Source organism: Athene cunicularia (genome assembly GCF_003259725.1).
Source record: "Athene cunicularia isolate RWA chromosome 7 unlocalized genomic scaffold, athCun1 chr7_part1, whole genome shotgun sequence".
Classification (NCBI taxonomy): Eukaryota; Metazoa; Chordata; class Aves; order Strigiformes; family Strigidae; genus Athene; species Athene cunicularia.
In genome coordinates, this window is record NW_020799107.1 from 7,524,682 (window position 1) to 7,544,950 (window position 20,269).

Genomic DNA, 20,269 nt, shown 5'->3' on the forward strand with positions numbered 1-20,269 from the left:
GGAAATCTGAATGTTCCTGAATATTAAATCAAAACCACTCAGCTCTGAACTTCTGGAAGTCTTGCTCCTGGATAAAAAGGGGGCTGTAGCAAGGCTTACTGAGCTTGCACAGGGCTAACTGTACAGCCCACAGCATTAAGCTGTTAACAGTCACAGCCACTAAAATATCCCTCTCAGCTCTTCTTCTGACACAGAGGAGGATGCTGCCCCTGCAACCTTACCCTATGCATATTTCAGCTCAGTGCCTCATTTTAAGACATCAAGGGCCACTTAAAAGATCAGCACTCTCTAAAGCAGAAGAGCCTCTGAGTCCAGCTGTTGCTGTAGGGTTTCACAACTGTCACCTTCACCTGACAGCAGCACTACAGCACACACCTGGAACTGGCCTGTATCAGCACTTAAGTGTGACCGCCAGAAGCACAGCTACCACAAGTAATAGTTAACTCAGCAGGAGTGAAGAAAACCACAGCCATGCGGTCACAACAGCATCGCTTCAAAACTCCTACACACCCTGCACAGGCAAAAACACCCCCCCCAGACTCAAATCCTGATCTGCCCGGTTCATCTTGTACTTGGAGTGTTTCAGAACAATAATCCCTTCCACCTTCAACCACCTTTGCCACTTCCTTGACACAACCTCGAAGCAGGGGCTCGGGTGGCCACGCTGACAGCCTGAGCAATCAGCACTGGTCCAAGCTGGCTGGCTGCACCTCCGGGTTACTGTGAGCAAACACCAGCCAGGGGCAACTCTCAGTAGCAGGGATTTGACATCTAACTGAGGATAGCATAAGTGTCCTGTTAACAAAATAAACAAACAGCACTTTGGTCTGTAAAAAGAGCCAGCAGTTTGCTTCCTTCTTGGGGAAAAAAGAAATAAATAAAAATTAGGGAGCACAGTATTACCATCTCAGAACAAAATGCAGTTCCTGCTCAGTCCTGGTGACACCGGCAGAGAGCACCAACACTATGGATATACCACGCTTTGGATATCCTGCCAATGCTGCTCAATGTCCAACTCTCCCAGAATGTATCTTGCAACTGTCTACTCAACACAAGGGAAGATCTTTTATCAATCCCCGTGAGCTTCCTACACATTCAGCTGTGTCCACCCCAGCTTCCCCATCAAACACATATAGGACAGGAAGCTTCGCCTTTATCCTCCCTGTATTTGTCTTACTCTTTTCTGCATTACAACTTTTTTATTAACGTTTGCCTCGCTTCTGCATTATATTTTTTATTAGTGTTTGCAACAGTGTGCTCAGGGTAATGGATCTTGAACTGGCGGAGGCTTGTAAAGAATTCAAGTATTAGGGGAAGATAATCATTACTATTTCATGGAAATAAAACTCAGTTAACTCCATCAGAGATGAAAAACCCATTTCCTGGACTACACATTCACTTTGCTTCTCATACAAAGCTACTAAAGGGTAATTTCAGTAGGATCTGGACTGGGCCCTTAAGCCAGGGAATGAACTCAGTCATGACCTAAAGCTCACTGCAAAGCTTGCCACTAATTCAGGTGCACTTACCTGACATTGCTTTGGCTTAAAAAAAAAAAAGAACCATCATGCTTATAAAAGAAATTACAACAACAGTAAACCAAGGGCACCACTCCAAGACACACTGGGCTCATGCATTTAATTCTCCACTCCAGAAACAGACAGAGGCATACAGGGAGCCTGGAGTTCATTATATTGCTTAAAAAATAGCAGAGATGCACATAAGTTAGAGCTATGCATCATCCAGTGTAACCTCAGATGTGACTGCCGCCTGCTCTGGGGAAATCCATAGTAGTCTGAAGCTACTGTATGGGGTTAAGTTCAAACACAGCAGCAAGCAGCTCCCAAAAAAAGACAATTTAAACTGCCAAGAAGCAGGTAGCTTCCATCAGACCATGCTGACAGACCTGCACCGCAGCCAGCAGCTGAGCTGATTCATTTACAACTTACTCTGTTTATCTGTTTTCCATTAGACACACTCTTGCACAAAGGAAGTATCTTATGACTGATATTGGGATGAAATACGAGCAGAAAACAACTTTCCAGTCCTTTTTGAAAGGTTTTTAGGGGGGAATAGAAATAAAAAATAAGAGGGCAAAGGGGTTTCAGAGAAGACAGCCCCTTGAGCGATTTCCAAACATCAAAGAAAAGGGCCTTCAGCGTGTTCTCCTCATCTGATACCTTTGTTCCCCCACTCCACGCCTGCAGGCATGATCCTAGGGATGCACAAAAGGCTCCTGCAGCCCACAGACAGCTGTGCATCCACACGAATTACCTGCCTCCTGCTCTGATTACCTTGCACTGCCACTTCAGACCATTCAAAGTTCATTTTATATGGAAAGTGGCTCTCTGGAAGCTAGGGGGACCGACCGGGGAGTCTCTAGTCCCAGAGAACTCCAGCAGTTCTGGATCAGACACGCACCAGGCAGCCTATCTGCCCCTTCATCCATAATGCACTTACAGTTCAGGTGAGTCCTTCTGCTCCATCATTAGATTGTGGGGCACATACTTGCGTGTTTCTCACTTTCATACCTCTGTTCACACGGTCATTTCCCTTCTTCTACGGGTCTGCATTTCTATTTTTATGTTCCACTCAAGGTTATCTTTTCCCACCTATCTCTGCATTTGCCTCAGTGGTTTTGCAGAGATGCAGGGCAGGTGGCTGCCTGTTTCAGTGTTTACAAAGCACACTCACAACCACAGAATGCCCAGCTGCCCAGAACTGCTGCCCTTGAACACATCCCTGTCACCACATCCACTCTCATGGGGCAGGGTGTGGGTAGCAAATGAGGCAGGCCAGGAAGGGACTCCGGCGACAACTCTAATTGCCAGTCCCTTTTACTTCTCCCAGACTTGCAAGGAAAGCTCCTGATGGTAAACTCCTTGCTCCTCATCAGGAACTGCTGTTACCTGTGTGCAGATTCAGAAGCTGTGCTCATGTTGGTAAGCTAACAAGAGTTTTATTCACCCTGGAAACTGCAGGCAAGACCTGTTAGTATAGCACTCAGACAGGTTCAATCTGTTGGAACAACTTCTTGCATAGACTAAACACACAGTGCATCCTCATAACAGCGTTTCCCTTTCACACCCCAACATACAAAGCTTGTGTGATCAAACTCCATTTCAGATAAACTCTTAATGAACTTCTGCTCAGTCCTGGCCCTGCACTGCCACACATCTCGAGGCTGCTGCAGACCCACCCAAGTTAAAACTGCCCCATGTTGGTTTTGACAAGACTGGTCAGGCTGAGACTTGCAATGCTGCAAGGAACAGGTTTGTGTGCAGGCAAGGAACAAGCAGCCTGGGATGGAGCTGGCCAAGTGGAAGTGGGGAGCTCTTGTCTCTGTCAGCCCGCAGGCAGCGTAGGCTACATGACAGTCTTGCCCCTATGTTGAGTGTCTTGGAGGGCTTCCCTGGAGCTAGATGTAGTAAATGAAACAGTTTTTGGTTCATTGCCTCTCCAATCCCACCATATAGAGTTTCTAGGGAATTTCCCTCAGCAGCAAATGACATGAGAATGAAGAGGCATGAAAATAACCTAGGAACACCGATTATTTCCATGGTGTAAATGCAGGGGTCTGGTCCAACCCTCTTGGAACTCAGTGGGACTTTTGTGTTTCCAATGAATGGTGTCCTTACCAACTCCTTATTCCTACAGGTTGGGCAAGAAAAGCTAGAAAAGGGAGCTCACTCTTGGCGTGTGTTTAAAACAGGTCTGTAAGCATATGATGCCTTGCAGACATATGCTGCAAAGCCATTGAAATACCTTTGCTGAGCTTTAAGCAAAGGCACTGAACTTGACCCCCGATGCCCAGTTTCATGCCATTCTGAGCCCCGGACATCAGCAGCCCCACAGTGGAGGCTGGTCCCTCTGCCCCAGGAGTGGCTCCCAGCTCACACCCCCCTGCGGGCAGACAGAGAGAGCCCACCACCCTGTGGCAGCTCAACGGTCTTGCTCAGGAACCTGCCTTTTGCTAGGGAGTGGTGATAGGTTATATTTCCCATGTAAAACAAGACTAATTATTTTACAAAAGCAACAAACTCCTTGTGAGCTGTAGCCTGTCAGATGGAAATAAGAAAAATCAATGAATTCAGAACACTAGAAAAAAAGAGGGTGAAAAAAGAGGAAAAAAACACCCACTGAAATTAATGCTTCTTCCATTCATCTGAACTAAGGAAGATAAAACACTAGAGTAGCGAGGACTTTAATTTCTAAAATACCCAGTCAAGACGAGAACTTGGCCTGGGGTGTGGAATACAACCCATCTCTTTCCTTCCTTTCCAAGCAGATGGGAAGCTGGGATATATTTTTCAACAGTGCTGTCACTATAAACTGTACAATTGCTTCCCAACTGTAACACTTATTGCATTTTACTTAAGTTATAGAGTAGCTCAACAGAGATCTGTCTGCCAAAGTTGGATGTTTTGAAATGCCACCATTCCTGACCCATGTGATTGAAATGGAGGGATTACGCTTTTCAGATGTTTAACTCCCTGCAAAGCATGTGGCCAGAGAAATCCCTGTGCTGCTAAAGCTCTCAAGTCACTGAAGTCAGACAAAGCCACTCCATTACTAGAAGACTTCAGTATTACTGGATTTATCTTGATTGCCCATATTTCTAAAAAGCTAAAGGATGTTTCGCACCTCCAGAACATGAAGAATTTCTTACTTCATAATTGAAAAATACACAGATAGAGAGAACTACTGCAGAGAGATGAAAAGGAGGGACTGCCAAGAAAAGGTGAATGAATGGCATTATTCTTTTACCTGGCATTAACAGGTGACAATGGCAGCATACCTGGACCTATTTTATAGTGACATTTAAACTAACATTGTCAGTGTTGGAAGTTTAATTCCACATCATGCCAGATCCTCCCTGAGTAGCATTTTCATACCAATCCCTCAAAATTAGTCTAATTAAAGTAGGCAGGCATTATTGGCTCTGTTGTAGAAGTGGTGATTCACAACTGAAAGCTGCAGAGGCATAGGATACTACAGGGCTAGGAAGAATTTCCTCTACTCTAGATCCCAGTCCTTCATCACAGTCCACTACCCTTCTTTACTGAGCAGCCATATAATTAAGATCCTGAAAGCCCAGGACAATGTACTTCTGTTTGCAGGGACCACCGCTGGGCGGGAGCAATCTGCTGTGTCCACCTTGCCGGGTTATTTAGCCAAAGCACAAGACCTGAGCGGTGTGGTTAACACTATTTTTAAAGCTAGCTAGGCTTGATGCTAGCTCAAGGATCCCTGTACAGAGCCCCACTGCACAGTGTAGACATGCCTTGAGTCAGCTATCATTAGCTGGTATTAATCCTGACAGAGCACCCTGAACACAACATCCTTAAAAGGGCTTAAGTAGGAGTTAGGCATTAGTTAACTTATAAATTAAAGCATTAATTAAATTATCCACTGAAGAAGGTAAAGGGCAATTTAAATTTCAGTTCAATGTGAAGTCATAGCAAGCAAGTCAGTTTACACCAGCTAAGGATTTGGCCTAATTTCTCTTCCCTGTGATTCTAAGCCCAGTTTTGTTCCAGGAGAAGCTGTGCAGCAACATGAGGTTATCCTGCACATAACATCGGAGACTCACATCAAACATTCTGCATATTAATTTCAATAAACTGGTTTAGATCATTTGCAATCTGTTATATGCATTTCATAGTTCATGTGAAAATACTGGGGGGCAAAGGGACACCAGCAAACAATTTTCTGTGAGATCCTTTGAATTTCCAGTTAAAAACATTTAACAATATATCATTATTACAATGAGCTTTTTAATTCCCTGTCATAATCATTCCACACAAGGTTGCACATTTCTAACTCTAGAGACAGACTGAAAACAGTAAAGTGCTTTGAAATAAAGAAAACCGAGCATAAATTGTTGATCAACAAGTTGCAAAGAATCTCAGACAGTGATACTGTTTTGCATGACAAAAGCATATCCAAATCCTTTGGAGATTCTAGCCCCACTGAAATTTAAAAACCGATGTCCCACCCTTGTTACTGAATATAATAAAAACATGAGTATAAGTCTCATGGGGCTCAAAATCAGTATTTATTACTGGACATTTACAATAAATCTATTTGCCTTCATGCCACCTGTGAGCACTTTTCTGCGAGCTGGAGGCAGTTGCTTCTCATCCTGCAGGTCCCTTATCTGGGATTCCTGAGGGCCACGTCTGCAGCCGTAAGCTGCAGAGTGCCTGGAAGCGTTCCCAGGCACTGATGCCAACTGGCAGGGAGCAGCCTGAATCCACGCTAGTAACTGCCTCCGTGCTCAGCACAGGGTGGCTGCGTACCGACTGCCAGCAGAGATCGGTCTCCGGACTCTCCCAGCTGTCAAATCACGCCTACGACGTCTGGGGAGAGCAGCAGCTGGAATGGGGCAATATTTTTTTCCAGGAGACAGTCTTAACAGTGTCCTGGGGGAGAGGAGGCAGACACGCGATAGCAGGAATGCTTGCATTTATGAGCGTGGGGGCAGCCACAAGCCTTTGCCCTTCTTTCCGACGGGGTGAGGTGATCAAGAACCCATGGCAGGTCCTGCACCATGCCCCCTAGGCCTGTGCTGCCACAGCCAATAGCTGTCCTTTCCCAAGGGAAGCACAGCCGAGCTCGAGGTGTTCCTCCTTTTTCCCCTGCCCACTGCCCAGTCTGCAAAGATGTGCTGGGGTACAAATGCTTCTGTGGTCCGTGAAGCTCCAAGAGTACAGGGAAAGGAGCACTGCTGGGCAGTTATGGAGCCACTGGAGCTTCTGCAGGGCAGGTAACTCCTGCAGCAGCCTTGCACGCAGAGGGTACCAAAGGGATTTTTAAAATAAATTCCTCATTCCTCCATGTATCCTAGCAACACCTCTCTGAGGTTAGAGATGCGATGCCTTGCCCACCTGTTGCACAGGAAGCCTGAGGCAAGTTACATATTGCTTTCTTCCCAGCTCGCCCCACTAGTACGAAGCTGCAGTGACTAAGGAAGATGCCAGTCAGCACACCCAAGCTGGGTGTCACACACAGGCGTCCGCATCTCTAAACACCATGAACTCGGCAGTGGCTCACGCAGTGTGTGTGTGGTCCAAGGAAAGCTCTTGCTGACACAGGCTGAGATCACATTGCTTTGTGATCAAGGCAATAAAAAGGGGGTAGCCTTAATCCCCACTGCAAAAATGCTTTATGTGCAGTCACACAGTGCTGAGGGACCTCAGGTCCTGAGCAGGCATCTAAATAAGATTTCTAGAAGAGTCATAGGTCCAAAACGTGCGGAGTGAACAAAACTGAAAGAAAATTCGATTCTTCCCATGCCCTTCCCTCCAACCTGATCGAGCTGCAATATAATTATAGTAAATGAGAAGTCCTTGTTAAAAAACAAAACAAAACAAAACAAACAAAACCCAAGAAGTTGGTTGAAAGATTGAAAAACAACCTTTTTTATAAGAGATGCCATTCTTCCTCCTCCCACCACCCAAGAACCCCTTAGTATTTTTGATTTGTTGTGGGGGAAAAAAGATACTGAAAATGTTATAGAAATTACCATAGAGCTTTAAAATTTTGTTTCACAGAACAATTTAAACTAAACTAATCAAAATTGAAAAAAAACCCACAACCTATTACAAAAATCTGTAGAAGGGGAAATTTACAATGGATCATTTTATACACCCAGTGAAGATGATCCTTTTCCTATGATCCTCCTACCCATCAGATTGGATTTCCTTTCTTTGGCTATTACCGACTAAATCCTTTCAGCTACAACATACATTTGTTACTCGAACCTCAGTTACCTTAAATACATCATTTACCTGCATTCCTGCAAAACAACCAAATAAGAAACTATAGTTTTTGCTGCTTTTTTTATGTTACTGAACTAATCACTGCTAAGTCCATTTTATTCTAATATATTAAAGGGTTGCACAGGCACATGCAGGGGAGCCTCTGTCCCCAAGGGCAACAGGGGAGATGAGGTTATGACTGCTCAGTCAAAGATACATCATTTGCTGTAGATCTCTCTTATTCATCTTCACTCAGAGGAAAATATGGGATACTTCATAAGTGGTTTTGGCACCTGTGAGTTATCCTTCTTTTCCCACTCATGAAGATAAATGCTGTAATGAAACGCAGTCATCAGGTATTCTCTATATTTGGAGTACTCAAAGTGTGAACAATGATTATGCCCTTTCACTGGATAAGTTAAGGTTGACTGCCTAGCTACCTGGGGAAGACAGGAATGATTTGCACTAGCTCACAGGCAATGAATGGAAGAAGGTGGCATACCTTCTCCCTCAGCATTGGTTATCCTGCTAATCTTAGGCTGAATAATACCTTCAGTATGTCAAACCGTCCTTTTTACTTTAAGGCTACTTGGCAGCTGAATCTGCAAGCTGAGATGAATCCAGCAGAGATGGCAGCAGCCACTTCATTAGTTCAATGTCTTGTTTGTTTTTGACACTTCTGTGGAACCACTGAATAAGTTTTTATAAAAAGTGAGACAAGGATTTTTATAGGTAAGAGTTTTTGCCAGTGTCACATGAATTTTAGGACATGGTCCTGCCTGCGCTACACACATAAAACTCCTTTGTAGGTTGACAGATATCATGAGTGAGAACTGGATCATGTTTTCTCTGTGAGACAAAACTTACTGCCTTCATAGCTGTCACTTTTTTTATAGCATAAGGGAGGAAATTCAAGCATTTAAAGTTACAATTAAATATGAAAACCTGATAGACATATCTGGCAATAAAAACACAGCTGCTAACAACACAATGAAAATAATGCACAGGGAGGCTGAAACCCTGTCTCTGGTTAAGTATGAGGATAATCTGCAGGGGAGAGCAGCTTCCTCATTTAACACAGAAAATAGTGTTTGTAGTTGTATATCATTCAGTACTGGGTAGAAATACCCTCTGGATCCCATCATCCAGACACTGCACAAGTAAGAACAGAGCCTCCCAAACTTCTGTGAACAAGGCATAAGCCCTGGAAAGACAGTTCTTCACATGCGAGGTGGGAGTTATGTTTATATTTTACTCAAGTGGAAGAGATGCACCATTCAAAGCCTATCTCCTGAAATCTGTACTGGACTAGAGGCTTGAAAGATGCAAGCTCGGGGGGGTTGCTTCCTCTTAAATTTAATAACAAATCACTGGTTGTTTCTGGTGTGAATATGGAGCAGCTGGTAGATACAGGATAGGTTCAGACACAGCTGATCTATCACAGTCTTGCAATATCACTGATTCCCACATCCATCACTCATTTTTATGCAGCTACTAATGCTAAGGATGTGTTACGAAAAATAAATTAAGTATTAATATGCTCCAGGAAGAGCATCTGCAACAAGAAGCAGGTTGTAGGTTAAAATAGCCAGGTGCATCTTAACCAGCATACAAAATGGTCAAAGAACAGCTGCTGAAGAGACTCCTGAGGCCCTGGCACATGCTATCTAGAAAATATTAAGAGTATTTTCAAGCACACACTGGCTCATATTCAGCACCCAGAAGCTATTTTAAGTGCTCAGTGGAGACAAGCCAGTGTTATTAGGGCACTTTTCTTCCAAGAGACAACAATACATACTGAGCCAAATAATCCCATCAGAAGCCTTTGTAAACACCTAAATCAGATGAAGCGGCTGGATGATCTCATGTTAGGAAAGATTTGGAGGCCGAGCTAAGGCAGGTTTTCTTATGACACTTGGAAAAAAAGTCAAGCTGTTTGCTGGGAAGTTTTGGTGCTGTGCCTATTATATAGAAGCAGCTTCCAGAGAGAACCTGTGGAGTCAGATGAATTGCCTATTGGTGCAGGGCAGCTGGTTCAGGAAGAAAACCTTGAGCCAGAGCCTGCAAGACAAGGTTTTTCCCCTTACTGAGCAGCAAAGCCATGGCTAAATGAGCACTGAAAATACAACCCTCACTTCCTGGCAGAACAGCAGTCTCAGACTCAAGAGATAAGGGTTCTAGTTCTTCTCTGGCCTTGGCCTCACAGCAACTTTCTGTCTCAGTTTCACCCAGCCTAATGTTTTACAAGGCATTACGAGACCCACAGACAAGAAAAAAGTATACGTAGAAACAGGTAATACTCTTATTACCCGATGCTATAGCTCTGTATTATGTGAAGGCACAGACAGACACAATGAACACCCTAAATCAGAAAGATGGGAGGAAATACGGGAATGGAAGAGAGGGAAATTGGATTATGACAGTGATAGAGAGAAGAGTAGTATAGTAGATGGCCAGGATTTAGAGACCTTGGGAAGCACTCTGATACCAGCCTGATGGTCTCAGTAAAGAAAATTGTTAAAAATATGACCAGAAGAAAGAGCCTAAGCAGAAAGAGTCAGCCAAAACTGTTCTATTTTGTAAAGTATTTCAAGCCTCCTATTCCCTCCTGTTTTTGAAAGCTTAGCTGTAAAGCCCAGTCAGGCTTGAACAACAGGGAACTGTAAGCCCTTGTGTCCCACTCTGAATACTGCAACACAGAAAAATCAGAGAGTGAAAGGTGCCTAAATATAGTTCAGAAGGCTCCCACCTTATACTCAGGTTCAAACTCTACATCCAGCTCGGGTCAGTGATTTTCAGTCAGAATTTAGCCACTAGCAGAAATAAGGCCATTTCAAAATCACCAAAGCTTAGGGTAGAAATGATCATAGCTGATGATAAAGGTATAAACAAGGTATAAATAAAATACTTCCAGTGAACTCCCTAAAAATAGTTTGCCACTGCCTGCACTTTATTAAGTTACAGTCCAGTGTTATTTAGCCAATTTTTAATCTCCCAAACCACTGACTGTAGATCCTCAGCTGAGAGACTTAAATGTTGATCTACTCTGCATTATGATCCAGCCCTGAATTTACAGATGAACATAAAACCATGGGCTTGGCTTACATTTTTGTCTCAAGGAAATAAACACTCTTCTCGCTATATATAATGCACTATTTTTGCTTAGAAAAGGGAGTTCTAAAATTAAATACACCAAAGATACAGCCTCTCCCTCCCGCCCCCTTCCTCTCTCCCTCCTGCCCAGTGCAGCAGCAGCGGTTGCAGAGGCAGAGGGGATGCTAAAGCTAAGCTAACTTGGCAGGAAATATGTAACACCTGAAGCAGCACACGTGCAATAACCAAGGATCACAAGGAAACCAACATGATCACGATATCAAAACCAAGAAGAAAGTTCATCTGCTCTTTCAACAACTATTTTTGTTTCAGATACGCTTTCGGCATGACTTCCATACACAGCCTTTGATCAGAATTGGGGAAAGAACACTTGTGAACCAGGAGGAGTGCAATGTACAACTGCCAGCCTCTCATGGTACCTCTGTTATTTGTAGAATGCAAGTGACTGAGGGCACTGGGGCAAATATTCAACAAGCTTGTTTTTCTTCTTGTGACTAGTCCATCACATTTGCAAGTTTCACTTACCTGTCAAGTTCTTCAAGCCAAGTTCCCTGAGTCCAAAGTTACCATCCTTTCTGTAGTTAAGAAATATCGCCAAAGCATATCGCTCTTCATACAGTTTGGTCCCACGAACGATGCGCAGGTTCTCCAATGGCAGGTATTCAAACTGATTCAAAGCCACCAAAACGTAGCCTGTGACTTCTCTGATGGACTGAAGGGCAAAAATGAAACAAGCGCATTAGAAATGGTCCATTTTTAATTGTTCTGAATTTCTCATACAGTGGATGCTTTAGTATGAGATGCTGGTACCCAAGAAAAAAAAAAAACAAACAACTCTGGAAGACAAATTCTGTTTTAACGTATTGGGTTTAAGCACATTTCTGTTTCAATTTAACTGAATTTATTAGAGATACTTGTTTGGAAAGTAGAAAATAGGTAGCCATTCTTCTCATTTTGAGCAGAAATTCACAGCAAATATTAAAGATGCACAAAAGGGTGACTTTGCAGAACTCAAAGCACAGAGGAGGTCAAAGGCCTCTGAAGGACAGGAGCAGAATCCACTGGGGCAATGCCACAGTTTAGATAAGACTGACTGTCTGCAAGAAACTTTGTTGTACAGGATATTTCAGGGTGAGACCAAAAGGACACAACATGGGGTAAGTGGGACACCTCTGGAAGAGCTCACCATCGAGCAGGAACAGATGGTAGGAAGGGGGTGGTAAGTTTGGAAGAGTAAATAAAGACAAAGCACATATGTATTAACGCCCACTTTTGTACTTCTAAATGCAATCAATCACTGAACATTTGCAAAGATTCAAGTTTCATTTGGAAGTGCTGGAACCATACATGCTATATATCCCAGACTTTGATCAAAACCGGTATATCAAAACCTTTAGCAAAATGATTGCTGCACCTTTGGGTTGGCTGAAATCTTTGTTTGCTTTAGATGAACTACTGAATAACCCTCTTGCTCATCCTCATGAACTAATTGCCTCGGTTGTAAAGGGAAAAAAGACCCCAAAACCCAGTAACTAGAAACATTTTTTCAAAGTCCATAAGATTAACAGAACTGAGACATTCTTAGAAAGAAAAAAAAGATTTAAACGTATGCTTCTTAAAAAAAAAAAAAAAAAAGTTCCTTCTAAAGAATTTAAATAACTAGCCCAGAAATCTGAAAAAGTCTCTGAAAAGTGTTGCTTCAGCATTCACAGAGAGCCCCACAATCCTCAGCAGGACTTCACACAGGCTGAGGGATCCTCCTGCCCAGAGCTGCTCCCAGAAACAGGAACTCTCAATACGGTTTTCAAATCTCACTTAATTCCATGTGTGAAACAGCCTGCAACCACTGTATATGCATATATTTATGTGTGCATGTATATTTAATGGACAGAAATTGATATAACTACTTGTGTGTTTAAGTGGATGCATGCACTTTTTTCTTCCCTTTGGCAAAGTCAATACCTTAAACGATACACAGAAAGAAAAATTCTGCTTAGAGTAACGTGCACAGACTATAACTAACATGATGGGGACTCCAGTCAATATCGTAATAAAAACAAACAGGCAAACAATAGCAGGCATCGAATTACATGTGTTGTGTATGTATCATTAATAAAGAAAGGCAACATGGATTTGTAGCACAAAGGACAGGCTTTTGCTTCACTGGTTCAGCATTGCTTGCCATGATTTCATGCCTAAGTGTGCAAGAGCCTTTTAATTAGGTTTGTAAAAGTTTGTAAGATTATTAAAAAGTGTGGCAATATACATAAGGAAGGATTTATATACCACAAACTCAATGCACTAGCTGTCCTTCTGAAGTCAGTTGTCTCTGCTCAGCTGAAGCTGCTGAAAAAGCTCTGGAGCTATTTCAAGACTTGTTTGGCATCTAAACGGAGCACAGTGTCATTACAGGACTTTGATGAGAACCCAGTGAGTGAAGCTAGGTTAAGAAGTATGGTTCAGTAGCTCAATATTAAATGTAGAACTGCATTATACCCTGGGACACTGGTTCCATTATAATTAGAAGCTTTCCAGCACTTTCACAATAGCTCTTTGCTTTCAGACATTTCAGCTTAGCCGGGCTGCTCAGGAATTTGTTTTTTCATCGTACGCAAAAACCTCCTTTTTTAGCCTCGCCTCAGAATTTAGGAAATATGAAAATTATACTCGTGGTTTCAATTTCCCCACTGATATTCTAGGGATACTGTGATTGCTCTAATTAATTTAAAGGGATGTTTAACTCCAAATTGAGTTGAAAAAAATTAAAAGCAGTTCCACAGCTGCATATGATCAAGTCCTCCCTGCCAATTTTTGTCACAACCAACCAACCACATTTTCTACTTTTACAGTATGATTTATTTACTGCTGAACAGCAAGTCCACCTGAAAGGGCCCTAATTCAGCATGGCACTGAAATTACACACACACATACACTCAGCAGCAGTTCTTAATTCCAAAATAAAAAAAAAAAAAAAAAAAAAAAAAAAAAAAAAAAAAAAAAAAAAAAGAAAAAGATAGGAAAATAGGAAAACAACAAAGTTCTGTTGTTTATAATTTTGAACTACCTCAGAAACCCTGTACTTGGTTTGGTTGGTTTATCCAACTGAAATGACAAATTATGGCAAGTATTTTGATGAGCCCAAGGGTCCTTCCCAGTCTCATAGCTTTCATCATATTGCAACACCTATTTATTTGCTGGAGAAACTACCACATTAATCCTTGCAGAACAAAATTATGAAAATAAATTAAAAAATCAGGTTTTTAAGTTAATGGAACATAGAAACATGACTGACCAAATCTAATGGTCTATTAATTTGTGGGTTTATTTTTTAATTCAAAATTGACTGAAAAAGGCAGAACAGTAACACATTGTGCCAGATGGTGAGTTTTCTGACTGGTCCAGCTTGAAAAAACATACTGGGAGTGCAGCAGGCAGCTCAGGTTTTGGCCACTTCTGGGCAATGCTGTCACTTTGCCAGTAACTGCAAGTTTTGACATGATTCTTACTGAAAATGGACACCTGCCTGTTTGGAGCTCACTCCAAACCCTGTTGGAGTCACTGCAAAGATGCCTGTTGGCTTCCAGGCAGACTCACAAATCCTCACACCAGACAGGATCAGCTGGCCTGACAACCTCCTCTGCAACTCATGACAAGATTAGGCATGATTTGAACCTCTCAAACTTTTATACAAGGCTGAACAATTTCCTCTTCAGGTATCCTGAACTCAGGTATAAGCTCAGGTATCCTAATGCTCTACTTGAGCTGCTTTTGCTTCAGTTCTAATCTGTGTTCTACCAAGAAGGCAGAGTGACTCACAGGAGTGGTAGTTCAAGTGTCACCTCCTAGTTTCCTTTTCCTGCTAGTGCTGGAGGTCTTTGAAAAAAAAAACATAAAAACAAACCAACCAACCAACCAACCAAAAAATCCAAAACAAAACAAAAACTCATTAATCTGTCCCTCAGGAAAGAAAAAAAAAAGGAGACAAAAATGCAAATAACTGCATTTGTTCCTATAACCTAGAACTGGAATGGAAAGAGCACAGACTAATCACTAACAGACTTACAGCTGAAAGAATCCAACAGGAAAAAACAAATGAATTCTGGCAACATCTAATCTTTATTGCTGACCACTGTGATTTTGCAGGACACCCCCCTAATCCCATTATCACATTATTTTGACTGGGAACTCCTGGCCAGCATGATCTTGCCTTTCCTTGTCACCTTTCCAGCTCCTGAGACACGACCCATTATGCGAAGAAGCCATCGAGTGAGGCAGCATCAGGCTCTGGCTCCCACAGCACTCCTGCTGCTTTGGTAAATGCGTTTTGGCTCCCCCAAGTTGTTTGGGCACAGCAGCAGGAATGAGCGTACAGATTTGAACGAGGAAAAGGCTGAAAACTCACAGGCTCCCTGTTGCGAAGGGACAAGGGACGCTGTTCATCGAGCCCCCTGAGCAAATGCCTGGCTGTTCAAAAGCAGATGAGGAAACACCTCTGGGGATTCAAGAGCCCAAGGTGTCTGCCTCTCTGACCGGGCCTGTTAGGTATCAGATCCTGAAATAAGAAAGGGCATGCTTCTAGCAGGAAACAAAAGGGGGTGGGGAGGGAGGGAGTGGGTGGTGGTATTAATCCTTGACGAATCTAAAGCCTCACAAGTTGCTACAGGATTCAAGTTTGATATATTTACCAGAGAAAAGCTCCTCGTCTACCTTTTCAGACAGCAGATGAGTACTTGTACTCTACAGCTTGCTAGCCGTAGGGCCAGAGCTGCCCTGCACCCCAAAACCAGGCACGGTAGCCTAGAAACCAGTCTCCTATGCCTCTACTCTCCCCAACATAGCCAACCCTTTTTTTAAACCTAAAACCACGTTACCATTCAATGACAAATGTCTCAGTGAAGGCTGTATGTACTAAAACTCCTCGGGCCTCCAGGCGCCACCCCGGGTGGCTGCTGCACCTTGGGGCTGCCACAACACACACACATGTTGGCCGTCACAACACACATACATGTTGGCCGCCACAACACACATACATGTTGGCCGTCACAACACACATACATGTTGGCCGTCACAACACACACACATGGTGGCCACTGCTCCCCTCAGCTGTGCTGGGGCAGCCGCTTCAGAGGGTGCAGATGGGTCTGTTCAGGGCAAACAGAGAAAGAGGGTGCCAAAATTGCTCCAAAAATAAAAGGCTTATTTTCAGAGGTTATTTTTCAGGTGATTAACTGTAAAAACGAGCTCTAGACAACCTGTTCCCTTTATTACAACTAATATTAGCTGAGAACAAGTAAAGCATTTTAAGTTCCCAACAGCAAAACCAGAATTATCCTGTCAGCTGGGAGTAAAAGGCAAGACTGTTCCTTGCCATCTTAAATCGTCCTTCGGCTCAAGTCAAACGAATCTGAGTGAAACGGAGCAAAATAACAGTGAAAACTTAATCATTCTGCCCAGAACAACAGATCAATGAACGATTAGGGAAGCTGATGTTTCTCATAAACACTACCAAGTCTTCTTAACATCTACTGGGGAAGGTTAGGCTGTGGCTAAGGCACCAAAGAGAGCTATATCGTGGGGTTTTATTTCAGTTGCAGACACATTATTTATCCAGTCACTGAACCTGATATGTTAAAGCCCTTGCTGCCTCATCTGACTGGACACATGTCCCAGCTCAGGAGCTGGAGCAACAGCAACCTGCTGCAGGGGTCAGTTCATGCTTGTGGGACCCGAGACAACTGATTATCTTTTAGGTTAATTTTTCACTTTTCCATAAAGGCTAAGTATATTTCAAGTCTGCTTTGATCTCACTTCTAAAGTGCCAATGAATGCAAGCCTGGGAGATGAGTATCACTTGAAGAATGTGTTTAATTCACAAACACTAAAAAAAAAAAAAGAAACCCAACAAACAACCCCAAAAGACATAAAGAGTATATATTCAGAATATTCACTCCAGAAATAAAGACAAAAGCCTTTGTTTTTCCAGCACTCGTTTGCAGTGAGAAAGGTGCTTTGGTCCCCAGGGAAAGCCAGGGTGCCACCTCCGCGGGTATGAAGTCAGCTACTGGGAAAAGTCTTGGGGAGGCACAGGGGTTTCCACAGGAAAGGGGTTTCTTCTTCTTCCACCACAAGGAGGTAAACAGAAAGGGCAAATAACTTCAAATTAGACATACACAGGGAGTAAGCCAAGTGGACACTTTTCATCCCATCTGTTGCAAATACAGTAATTTCTATTTGCAGGGGATATCCATTTCATGAGGCAGCAGCAAGGCTCCCTGTGTAGCTCAGCTGCCAGCAGATAACAGACATCTCCTGACTGATCCAAGGAGCTAGGCTGACCCTCCAACATGAACCATGTGCTTTGTCATGTTACATTAAATCCTAAGAAAATCAGATTTCTGAGTGATACAAAGGGGAAAATATTTCCTGCGTGCATTGTCCTTTTTTCCACCTTAGCAAAGGTTAACACACCACAGCAAAGTCATGATTAAAATAACGAACATCAACAGTCACCACCACATCATCTCCTTCAGAAGCTTTTCACATCTCAACTTTAACAGAGCAGTTCACATTTTGCTTTTTGATCAATTAAAAGGTACACAATTATATCTGGTTAGAACTGTGCAACATCCAACTGGCCAAATTTGCTGGTTTTATTATAAGGAAAACCCACAATATGTCAAAGATAACACTTGTTTAACTTTAAACAAATTCTTGGGGCAATCATAATATCCACCATCACAAAATTCAGTCAGGCATGTTTGTGCATGGGCTGGTAACCTAAAACACCATCAATTAATTTTTATTATTTGTTCATAAATTTTCACAATGCAATACAATATCTCTCACTGTCACAATTAAAAACTTAGCATTTACTAAATAACCACAAAGTGACCTCTAAGCATCTACAGCACATGCAATGCTAACTCCAAGGGAAACGCTAATATCCAAACTGTGGAAATGGCTAGCCTATTGCAATTTATGGAGCTCAATTAGCTGTTCCACGCATCACTCATTGAAGGTTATGAATTTTTAATGACACAATAAACTGAGATGTTCAGGAGATGTACTTACAGGATTCAGGCACATGGTGGTTGCCAGCTTCTCGCGAAGCCCCATCCACAACTGTGAGAAATATGCTGTACATAATGACAATTCTCATGTCTAAGAGGACACTCCATTTAGAGACAATGTCAAAGCTAGCACAGAGCCCACACGTAAGGAATTTTGTTCCACAACAAGCTTGCATCTTGTCTTCTTCCACTCTGTGCATCCTTTGATTACGTCAACACTTATGAAATTGTGATGTTAAGCCCTTCTGAGCACCAGCGGTTTTTCAGATACACTGTACAAGCTTCAATAAAAATCTCTCAAGTTTGAGCATACTGATCAATATCAGAACATGGATTGTGAAGAACATTTTTCTGGTGCGTGATCCACAAGCAAGTGGTGTATCTAGAGTTGCCCTGGCAGCTGCAGAGAATTTATTATCCAAAACTTTAAAGATGCAGTTTAGATTCAGATTTGTTGCAAAAAAAGAGGAACTTCTGATAGTCTTTCAGTTTGCTTTAAGATGTATTAAAGGTGAAGGAAGAGCTTAGATGTAATTTTGTTAAGAGCTGTACCTGAGGAGCCTTGCACTGCAGCATGGCTGCAGAATCGAACTGTGATTCAGTTATTTAAGACGACTGGTAGAAACTTTAAATCATACTCTTGTCCTCACAGACATCTAGTCTTTGATAGTATGCTTACAAAATATTAATAATATCCTGAGCAGTAGATCAATGGATAGAAGAAAGTATTTGATTTCCTCTAATTTAAAGCAGCAGTCAGTTAGATGCATCTTTTGTTAAAGCCACTGGAAATTTGTAAGTATCTTGCCATATAATTTATAGAACCCACCTTGGGTGTTGTTGAATTAAAGCTTTGTTTTCTGAATGATTATTCTTTACATTTCATTACTCCAAGAGCAGGACTTTTCATACATTAAAATAGGAGAATTTGCTGTGTAGTAATTTATTAACCGAGTTTGATGTAGGAATTACTGTTGCATACATGACGCAAGTTGGGCTGAGTGTGAGCTAATATACATTACAGAAGAGTCTAGGGAGGGCTTGGAGTCAAAACAAATGCCAGTCTAGAATCCATTAAACCAGAAATCAATGCCCAAATCTGGCATTTGGAAAAAGACCCATAAATAACACATAAGGGATGATGATGGAGAAAAACATGGGGAGCCTAAGAAAGGTGTATCAACTCATTTTGCCAAGTATTGCTGGGAAAACAATGTATGATGTGAAAAATAAAACAATAAATTATTTTTTTTAATTAAAAAATAATAATGTGGGAATGGGAACATTCAATGGAAATAATAGGTAAATAACAGGGGGAAAAAAAAACAAACGCAAAAACTTTTGCTTTCAAATTTGAAATATGGATTCTAAAGATGTATCCAAGTATTCTTCCTGTTGACTGAGATAGACTTAAGCTCAGACATCAGCTTGCACCATGTGTCTATGCCTCTTTTCAGTCAAAAATATAATCTGAACAGAGAAATTGATCAGGCTCACATCAATATCTGAGCGTCTTCCCAATGTTTTCTATCTAAAACACAATTCCTCTGTTTGTGTATCTGCTTAGGAATTGTCTAACTTACTTTCAGGTACACAGGCTGCCTGAGTGCACACAATAAATCCTAAACTGTTTATGTTGAGCAACATTATGAGCTAGACAAAGTCTCCACTTTGTATCAACCTAATCTTCACAGCTAACATCTTTCTGTCCTGAGGAAAGTTATGGATGACTACGCATTTAGCAAGTCAATAAGAATTTTGACATTGTATCTATCTGTATAATACCTGATTGGCCTTCAACATATTTGCAGAGTGGTTTTCCGAAGAGTTTTATTCTATCATATCCCAAGGGAATACTTAGTCATAAATTAAATTGGAAAGACTAAAATGAGCGCATTATGCTGTTACAAAATGCTTTACCATTTGGGCAGTTTAGTAGTAGCTATATTTTGCAGAAACTCAAAGCACACCAGCTTATAGCTGCCCAGTTACAGAATTTCCTGCCTTTTGCTTTCTTAGATTTTGGGAGCTTCAGTGAAGTAAATCATTGTTTCTTTCCAGGCAACATAACATTGCACAAACTACTACTTCATAAACCAAGTAATATCAACACTCTGGAAGGATTTTAGGAAAGTAATAACCATGGGAAAACACATCCCCTTTTATCAATTTCCCTCAGACAGCCATAGTCTATAAGAAGCTGTGAGCACATTCATGGGTCTTGGGACACTTTCTTTTACCAGGAAAGACAAAGCGAGGGCTGTGTTATCAAACTGATGCCTGAAACTGCTTTAGAGAGGCAGCACGGGCCAGCAATGTGGT

The 20,269-nt window shown here is 42.1% G+C and overlaps 1 protein-coding gene across 4 annotated transcripts in view; it reads right to left on the minus strand.

Moving 5' to 3' along the window:
* ERBB4 (erb-b2 receptor tyrosine kinase 4) overlaps nt 1-20,269 on the minus strand; it is a 402,024-nt gene that overhangs the window by 293,515 nt on the left and 88,240 nt on the right. For all 4 annotated transcript variants that reach the window (XM_026852335.1, XM_026852333.1, XM_026852331.1 and 1 more), the window contains exon 2: nt 11,403-11,589. In XM_026852335.1, the coding sequence (XP_026708136.1) occupies nt 11,403-11,589 (187 nt within the window). The remainder of the gene's footprint in view (nt 1-11,402; nt 11,590-20,269) is intronic.